This window comes from Limulus polyphemus, unplaced genomic scaffold (genome assembly GCF_000517525.1).
Source record: "Limulus polyphemus unplaced genomic scaffold, Limulus_polyphemus-2.1.2 Scaffold6921, whole genome shotgun sequence".
NCBI classification, from domain to species: Eukaryota; Metazoa; Arthropoda; class Merostomata; order Xiphosura; family Limulidae; genus Limulus; species Limulus polyphemus.
Window position 1 is genome coordinate 31235 of NW_013672531.1, and position 9504 is coordinate 40738.

General features: G+C 35.6%; 1 protein-coding gene across 2 annotated transcripts; it reads left to right on the forward strand.

Annotated features, from left to right (window-relative positions):
• Nucleotides 1-193: 193 nt before the first annotated feature.
• On the forward strand, nucleotides 194-8602 carry LOC106474183 (dipeptidyl peptidase 1-like). 2 transcript variants are annotated; one of them, XM_022402544.1, is made up of 3 exons: nucleotides 194-257; nucleotides 7415-7706; nucleotides 8441-8602. In XM_022402544.1, exons 1-3 carry the CDS (start codon nucleotides 224-226, stop codon nucleotides 8598-8600), a joined length of 486 nt encoding a protein of 161 aa, XP_022258252.1. In that variant the 5' UTR covers nucleotides 194-223; the 3' UTR covers nucleotides 8601-8602. The 2 variants fall into 2 exon arrangements, with proteins under 2 accessions (XP_022258252.1, XP_013790328.2); XM_013934874.2 differs by lacking the exon at nucleotides 194-257 and adding an exon at nucleotides 298-649.
• Nucleotides 8603-9504: the final 902 nt, after the last annotated feature.

Genomic DNA, 9504 nt, shown 5'->3' on the forward strand with positions numbered 1-9504 from the left:
CAAAGGAGTATACTTTAATTACTAAAGAGATAATAATGATTTCGTTGAAGTTCAGCTAAGCAGAGTATTATATTTGTTTTGTTTGTTTGTAATTAAGCACAAAGCTACACAATGGGCTATCTGTGCTCTGCCCACCACTGCTATCGAAACCCTGATTCTAGCGTTGTAAGTCCGCAGATATTTTATTTGTAGCTTCATTCTAAATGTTATTTTTAGGGGTATAATGTTCTGCTTTTTACCTATTTTGTGGAAAGCTGGTGAGTACGTTTGGCTTGGATCTGAACGCCGTTCCGTGTTTTACCTAGTGCTTGTCTCTTGACATTTATTCATAGTTCATTAGGTTGAGAGGATACTTGTAAAAATTGGGCAATCTTAGCAGATAGTTTGCGTTAGACTTTAGAATATATTTTATCTTTCAAGTATATTACTTGTAACATTTGACAGTGAAACTGAAAGATTGTGAAAATGGGTAAAGTTAAACGCATTACGAAGTTCGTGTTTCTGTGTTTTGTATTGTTGAACTTGGATTATGTTACTGTTACTCTGGGTGATACACCTGCTAACTGCACATATGAAGAAGTTATTGGTAGATGGTACTTCTTCGAAAGTGAAAGAAGTGGGGATTCCTCAATTAACTGTACTACTCTTGGTAATGATATTTCTTATCTACGTTTTTAATCTGAGTTAACTCGGACCAGAATCAAGCTAAGACCGCTTTATTTTTCTAACACAGTAACACTCGCTTAATAACACTAACACAGTTCGGATGTGGTAGAGGCATTTAAGTAATTAAAAGGAGAGCTTGATAAGTATTTAAATTATAAGGCTGATGTTGAGATTTATTTTAGGATTAGTTTAATTTAGTGGTTAGGACAGCCAAGATGAATCAAAAGGTTCCTTGTTGAAGTTTTGTCCTTTGGCTTTACTTGATGTTTCACTTTCAGCGATTCAGGTTTCTTTATATGTGTTAATGAGGCAGGTCAATGCAAAAAAAAAACTCGTAAGTTGTAAGAGTAAGAGACATTAGTTTGAAGCTTATTCTATTTTCTTATCATTAGTTTTAATGTTTACATGTGTTTACTATATTACATAATGTTATAAGCATTTAATTCAATCAATTTGATTTTATATTAATGGCTGACAATTGAATACTGTAACCTGATTTGTAAGTATGGTCATGTAAGCTATAATTATTAAAAAGGAAAGAAAAATACTTTCTAAATATGTTTAACACAATATCAGAGAGAGTGCAAGCACCCTCTATGTAAGGATGGCACGGATGCCCGTGTTAAAGTAATGCAAATATCATTTGGATTTTCTTTTGTACACGCCATTAGAAGCTAGATATGAAGAGCTACCTGGCATAGTCACTCTATCTCATGTGTATATGCTACTTTTTGCCTATCCAGAGCATCCCAAAGTCAAAAACAGGCAAATAGCCAAAACTAAGATTTCTTATTTTCGTTCATTATCATCTTTCTTCAAGAGGCCTAGTTCTAGCAATAACTGTAATTTTATCATCATTTCATAGAGCAAAACAGTCTTCGTGATCATTGACTACCTATTTTATTATTATTATTCTATGCGGAATTTATAAAGCTTTAGAATACACTATTACTCTAATAACCCACATATTCTATCTTTTAAAAAAATTAAACAAACAAGTATCAGGAAAAAAATTGTCACTAAATAAAAAAGCTATGTTCTTTTAAAAAAGGAACTAAACAAGATAAGGATGGAAGTGGACATATCACTTGATCTAGCTAATGATCACATAGCAGACTAAGCCATCTTGAATTTATATGGACAAAACAAATCGAACCAGAATTTCATATTGTAGAATGTTACTCTTTTGTAAAATAGCCATAAAAGTAATATTATAAAGTTAACTAAAGGAAAGGTGTAATGATGAAAGTTGAAGCTTTTGATAGACAAAGTGGGGAAGCCAGTAATGTAGGGATTTTATTCTCCATGTGAAGCTGAGATGGCTTAGTTTGCTATGTGATCATTAGCTGGATCCCTATTTTATTTGGCTCCTTTTTTCAAGTTCAGTAGTCAGTCATACATTGCTTTTTATTTAGTGGTAAATTTTTTCCTTAATACCTGTTTATTTACTTTTACTGTAAAACACTAAGTAATAGTCTAAGAAAATAATACAGGCATTTGACTTTTAGATTTTTGCTATATTTACAAAGATAATTATTTTCCCAATTTTAACTTTGATGGTACAAAATGTATTTAAATATTTTACTGTATCTCAGGAATCCATCATTTTCAGGGCAAGGCCATTTGGCCTTGGTCCTACCTTCTTTTTCTAAGACATCAAACAAGGACATTGTCATTTTTGCCTAAGGAGCACCAGGGCCATCTGGAAGGGGAAATGTAAATGACTACAGACACACTTTCAAAAACATTGTTTGTCCCAAATACTGCTATTCAAACACCAATGGTATTTAGGTAAAGCAAATAAAATGTTTTTAAGTCACGGAAAAGTGTGTTTCAACCTTCTAAGTGGATCCACATCATGAATGGATATTTAAGATAGAGACAAGATGCCATATGAATAATTAGAAAGTCTCCTGTTGTCTCCCTTAGTCAGCTTTATATTCAAAGTAGCTGGGTAACTTGCTGCTTCATAATTAATTTTTATGAATAATTTATTTGTTATTGTGTAGTTATGATGCTTATTGATTATTAAAATATATTTCAGGAACTGTATTTCATATGCTGTATTGACTTATCCCTATGAGTTGTTTATAAATATAAAATAAAACTGTTTTTCATACAATATTTTATATTTCATGTATGTATCAGAGAGGAAGCTACAAGTAATGATTTGAAACTACATTAACAAAGCATAGCATGGCTTATCTTAACAAAGAAAAGATGGTATGTTCTGCACTATTAAAGTTAATTAAACACAACTAGGTATATAATAAAGTGATTCACTCTTTCCATAGTTTTCTGAGGCAGATTTTGTGATGTTTCGGATATGTAAAGCCTTAATAATATTTGAAAAAAATATGTATAAAGTTTGACTAGAATCTTAGGTTTATGTTGATATTCCAAGTGCTGTATTTTGTAATGATGCTGACTCAATCCATGTGAGTGAAACATGGCCTATTGGTTGAATTCTTCGTTCCAATACGGTACTTACCACTACTCACAAGATAAGCTATTCTCATTCAGTGCTGCCCGCTATATGCAAACTTTTTTACGCATGCCACAAGCCTTCCACTCCCCCTATTGGAATTGCAAGATTCCAACGTGTCTCATATGCAAATCATCATGCGTCACTCCCTCACCAGTAGGAGCATGACATGCTCACATGATGCATGTGACTCACTCTACACTCCTCTACCAAATTATCACTTCTAATCTGGCAGCGCTTGTGCGGATGTGCTGTTTTGTTTGTTTAATGCTTCACGTTTGACTTTGGTTCCTGACAAAGTGGTTGTTTCTTTAATTACTTTGCTTTCATTCAGCCTGTTTCTTCTATTAGTATTTGTCAGTTAATTCTAGTCACTTTATTTTCTGCACTCGAACCTTTCTGTGTGATGAATTCCGAAATTAATGTTACCACTTTGGGGGTTACACCAGCATTTTTTCTCAGGTCTCAGGTGTGGGCAATCCGACAGTGGATTTATCTGCTTTTATATGCCGGGAACATTACATGGAACAACCTTTGTCCCCAGACACCACCCAGGCTCCTCCAGAACAGGCTGATCTTTTTCAGGCTGATGAGGACTTTGATGGTCTTTTTCCACTTCCAGATTTTGCCATTCCTTCCCATTCCCAACCTGATGAGTCTGCTCAGTCTAATGCTGTCTTTATGGATTTTGTGTCTCAGGTTAGTGACGTTTTATCCCTTCCCCTATTTCTTATTCATCTCATCCTTACTGCATGAACAATCTTCTCAATCCTTTTTAGTTTTTCCTCCCTAACCTGATATTTGGGTTCATGCTTATCACTTTGCTTCCCAGTTAAGAGAGGGGATTAGCATACCGCACCCCCCGTGGACTTCAGATCAGTTCTCACTTTCCTATCTTCGTGCTGACTATCCATTTTTTAGACCAACAGTTGTTAGGTTCCTTATTTCCTATTTGGGAGGCAACTCCTGAATCATCTGTCAGTCTTACCCATGCCCAATATTCTCACTTGTATCTTACCCTTACAAATCTATTATGGTATCTTTCTTCCTTACACCTTTGATCTGAGGCTCTCCACAGAAATTCTGAGGGGTTTTCTGGAGATACCCTTGACCCTTCTTTCCTCTACTTCAGCCCACATGATGTCTTAGGCTCTGATATTACATACATGGTTTCTTTGTTGTTGGGACATTATAGGTCATGATGCTGTATTGGCTCGAGTCTGTTTACCCTTGACATATCTTAGGGATTTTGGTATGGCCCCATTTGTGAGGCATTACATTTTTGATATGGTCCCAGAAACTCTAGAACCTCGGGTGACATCAGTCCAACAACAATCCACCCTTATGAATATCATAGCCAATTTGTCTCACTCAGAGCCTTATATGTCTCCAATTACAGTTTCCCATCCTTTCTCTTCCCAGCTATTACCCATTCCTTCTACTTAGACTATTTCTTCTCATTGCTTTTCTTGACAACACACCCCCCATCGCCACTAGTGGTGGATGATCAGCTGTTCGAGTTTCTTCATTGCTGGTGTTCTTTCGTTGGCAATCAATGATGCTTCAGGTTCTGTCAGAAGGATTCATTGTCCAGTTTCTTTCCCTCCTCCTTGAGATCCTGTAACCAGCCACCATCTGTCAGGAATTGCTCTTGCAATGAGCCATCGAACCTGTACCTCATTCTTCCCAAGGTTTTTATTCCCACCTTTTCATTTTTCCCATTGTCCATCTTGGACCGCATGAATAAAGCAGAAGGGGATTGCTGCCCATCCCTGCCATGCCTGGAGTGAATAACTCAGAATGGTCTGCTTTTCAAAATAAGGTTTCGTGGTCACCAATTGCACTGTCTCAGGTGATGACATTCCTCCAGGCTCTCCACTGCTTTGTCTCTCTCTTTTATTTGAGTGGAGTATGGGAGACCTTACCTCTTTCCAGTTCCAAGCCATTGGTGTGGTAGACCATGGAGGCATCCTGCTAAATGAGTTCCACACAATAGCTATTCAGTTACAGAGTAGGCGATGTTCAGCAGGTGTAGATGATGTGATATCCTCCTATTTGTGATAACCAATGACAACGAAGTGAGATGTCAGGATGCAGTTCACCCTTTCGATTGGGAGCCCTCATCCTACCCTCGCATGGATGTCGGTACCCCGCGGGTAGGTTTTGGATTTAGATTGAACCGATCAACATAAGTCTTCACACAGGTTTCGGGTTGTCTATTTTCCTCCCTTGATTTCCTCCATCTGTGTTGTGGGTCACAACGATGGTACTTAAGATTGTTTTAGTTCTGTCCTTGACTATCCCTTGCTCTCTCTTTTTACGGGAATGTTATTGCCATTTGGATGGTCCTGGCCTGTTTCAGGGTTGGGAAGTTGATTGCATGCAATAGACATACTTTCAATACCAGATGTCAAGTTTCCGGATTGATAGCTCAGAGCTAATCCTCATGTCATACCCAGAAATTGGAGTAGTTCTCAATTCTTCAGTTCTTGGGTTTGAGGTGAAGACGATATGATCCTCATCCTTCCCTCATTCTGATGTCTGTACCCCATGGGCAGGTTTTGGACGTATTTGACTTACTGAGTATGGCCCACCATGGCCTAGCCACTCTACACCTAGGAGCGCATCCTTTGTTTACCCATCTTTGTCATTGTGGGATTGAGGTACTGTATATTTCTATGATTAGGATCACTTTCCTACCATATTCTCTCCCACTTGGATGTGTTCCTCTCATTTTCTGCCCTTATATCTTACACATTCCACAGTTCGGCAAAGAGTATACCTGGCTTAGAAGTGATGCAGTTCCCCTCTTCAGATTGGAATCTCCCATTTTCAGGGTTATCCTTCGGATGCTTTCTGTGGGTACTTCTGTTGTTCCCTTTCATTGATTCCTCCTTATCAATGTGGGATTCTAGCTAATGTTGTGGCAGGAGGTATGTACTGTATTGGAAGTTATAATTTTCCTGTACCAAAAATGTATTTCCGATAGTTACTTGCCTCCCATCACACTTCCTTCCTACATTTCTCTGGTGCTGACATCTTCTGCCAAACTTTGAAGTGATAGTTCGGTAGAGGAGTGTAGAGGGAGTCATGTGAGCATGTTGGTGAGGAGGTGTTGCATGATGATTTGCATGAGACATGTTGGAATCTTGCAATTCCAATAGGGGGGGGGGTGAAAGGCTTGATGCATGCATATGGAAAAAGTTCGTATATAGAGGGCAGCACTGAACGAGAATAGCTAATCTGGTGAGGAGAGGTAAGTACCTATCAGAAATACTTTCATACTATATCTGTACTATCATTGTGAGTGAGCTGATTGTTCAAAGGGACATATGTGTTATCTCCGTGGATTAGGGATAATGCACTATATTTGTCAAGAGGGCAGCACTGAACAAGAACAGCTTATCTTGTGAGAAGAGGTAAGTACCTATCAGAAATACTTTCATACTATATCTGTACTATCATTGTGAGTGAGCTGATTGTTCAAAGGGACATATGTGTTATCTCCGTGGATTAGGGATAATGCACTATATTTGTCAAGAGGGCAGCACTGAACGAGAACAGCTAATCTGGTGAGAAGAGGTAAGTACCTATTAGAAATACTTTCATACTATATCTGTACTATCATTGTGAGTGAGTTGATTGTTCAAAGGGACATATGTGTTATCTCCATGGATTAGGGATAATGCACTATATTTGTCAAGCAACAGATATTCTTATAAACTTGCTACGTATTTACAGCAGTGTTTTACTGTTGATCAAGTAGTAAACTTCATTCTCATCACATTGTGCTTAACTGATATTTCTTACATGCAAATCAATTTTGTTTCTGTATGTTATGATATCAATGCATGTGACCATGGGCTGCCCATGTATGAATTATACAAATTTTAATCTTACTGGCACAGTAGCCAAAGTTATAGAGGATTATGGCTATCACAACCGTGAATGGTGTATATTTTGTTAGGGTACCACAGCCATTAAGGTAACATGGCAAGCAACAATGGCTGTCATGTTAATGTGTAAATATTTCCTGCATTGGTGAAAAATGGACTAATTAAGAATTATTTAACATTTACCTTTTTGAACCTTTTATATTTCTAAATGGTTTAAACCAACTGTAAATGTTTTAATTTCTTAATGTTAATTTTGCTTAAATTCCATTAAAAGGCCAGTTGATGTAATTGTTGAACAGATTGTTTTGTGACATTATAAGCTTATAACATATATGTTTTCTAAGCTTGAAATGTCTGTCATGTCTAGGTCCAACAGTACACACATTACAGATGACCCTGCTATTCCCAGATGTTGTAGTTGATCAATATGGAAACAAAGGATTCTGGACAGTTGTTTATAATCAAGGCTTTGAGGTGGTTATTAATTATCGAAAGTATTATGCATTTTCGGCATATAAGAACAGTCATGGAAATGTCACTAGTATATGTGATCAAACCCTGCCTGGTTGGTCACATGACATTCTTGGTAACAACTGGGCTTGTTATGTGGGAAAGAAAACAACTTCAGTACCGCCTAAGCACCATGTAGAAAAACCAGTGTAAGTCCTCAGAAATCTTTCAGCTATGGAAATCAATATTTGTGTAATCTTATTGAGATAAGTAAAACTCTTATTACTCTTGAAGTTTTTAAAAGTTAAATCTTGACATGTGAAGTTAATATTATTTAATGGACCTGAAACATTCTTTATATGTTTATGCTATACACCAAAAAAATAAATTTATATCCTGTTGTAACACTAAACGAATAGTGTAGGATTTACTGAACACGTATCTCACATATTTTTACTTTAAAAAATAATAATGTTCCGTTTCTAATGGTGAAATGGTACTTTAAAAGAAAATTTCTACAAATGGTTTTAAGTTAACCATAGAATAATTGTGACTTGACTTAGATGTTTAAAATTCTGAAACTCTTGGATGGAACTGAGCATTGGACTGATAATAGGGGAAATAGAAACGTGACTAAGAAATTTAAACTTTAAAAGCTCAGATCCAGACTTGGTCTTCAGAATTACATCTCTACAAATTATAAAATTGTGGAAGAGTTTGCCTGGTGATTTAGTGTATACATAATTTATTTAAACTATTAAATTTTGAATTGGTATTTATATGTAAAAGGCTACATTTAGTTTGGGCTGATTTATTTGGCTATTTTTATATGAAAAAGTGAATGTCGTACTCACACACATACACGTGTAGTGATAAATGTTATTCTCTTACTTCAAAATGTTGAATATCAATTTCTGTTAATATGTTTTTTGGCAAAATATAGCTTGGAGAATAGTTTGCATAAGACAAACTTTGCCTTTCTGCATAAAATCAATAACAAGTCCTCCTCCTGGAAAGCACGTTGGTATCCAGAGTATGATAATGTACCCACATCCCAGCTTTTGATGCAAAGAGGTGGACCAAAATCTCGTGTTAATAAGTAAGGTAGTCTTTTTTTTTTCTTATAAACGTGAAACTGTAATTTATTAGTGTTTGCTTGAAATATCATAATTTACTGTTTTATTTACAAAATATGACCATAGTAATGTATTTGGTAGTGAGTAAAGCATTTTAGAAAACTGTATGAATGATAAATTTATAAAAAAAACAACATCCCCAGTAATATCTTGTTTTGTAAACTTTCACAAATTTGTGAATGAATCATAATTAGAGGTAATTTAGTTATCATTCTTTGAATTTCCAGATTTAAAAAAAAAATGATTATTTGAAATGCTGCATTAATGCTTGACACAAGAAGGGTACAAGTTTACAAGGTTAATTGATAGATATATAGGATGAATGCCTCTCATTTTCTTTGTGCTATACTTTAAAAACAATAGAATGAGAGGACACAAGTTTAATCTTTGAACAAGAGAGGCTATGCTTTAGTCAAGATGTTTTTAATTTTCAAACAGAAAGATTAGCTTGTGAAACAAATTGCAATAGTGAAGACTAACACTTTACAGGAGTTTAACAGTGGAATAGATGAAATATAACAATTGGGTTTACATTTTTTAATTTTTTAAGGGTGGGTGTGCAAGGTCAGCCTTGAAGGACCAAATTATTCACTTGCTTTTTATAGGTCATTTTATATTATTATTATGTTAGGATTATTAAAAACAAAATGAATGAGTTCAGGGCTCAAGTTGATATGGAAGACTAATATAATGAAAAATACTAAAACTGTGTTAGACTTTGAGAATATTGATAACAAAAATGTAAGTTCCAGGTTTTGTATAGCATTACTTGCTTAACTTACTGTCCAATTAAAAAAATATTGTCAAGAATGATAAAATGTTTTGTGCTATAATTCAGAAATGATTAGAGTTAAAAGTAAATAAATTCTAG

Coding starts and splice junctions, on each gene's coding strand:
- LOC106474183 (XM_013934874.2), top strand. CDS start 466: ATGGGTAAAGTTAAACGCATTACGAAGTTCGTGTTTCTGTGTTTTGTA. Junction 650..7,414: donor AATTAACTGTACTACTCTTG/GTAATGATATTT, acceptor TGTCATGTCTAG/GTCCAACAGTACACACATTA. Junction 7,707..8,440: donor CACCATGTAGAAAAACCAGT/GTAAGTCCTCAG, acceptor GGCAAAATATAG/CTTGGAGAATAGTTTGCATA.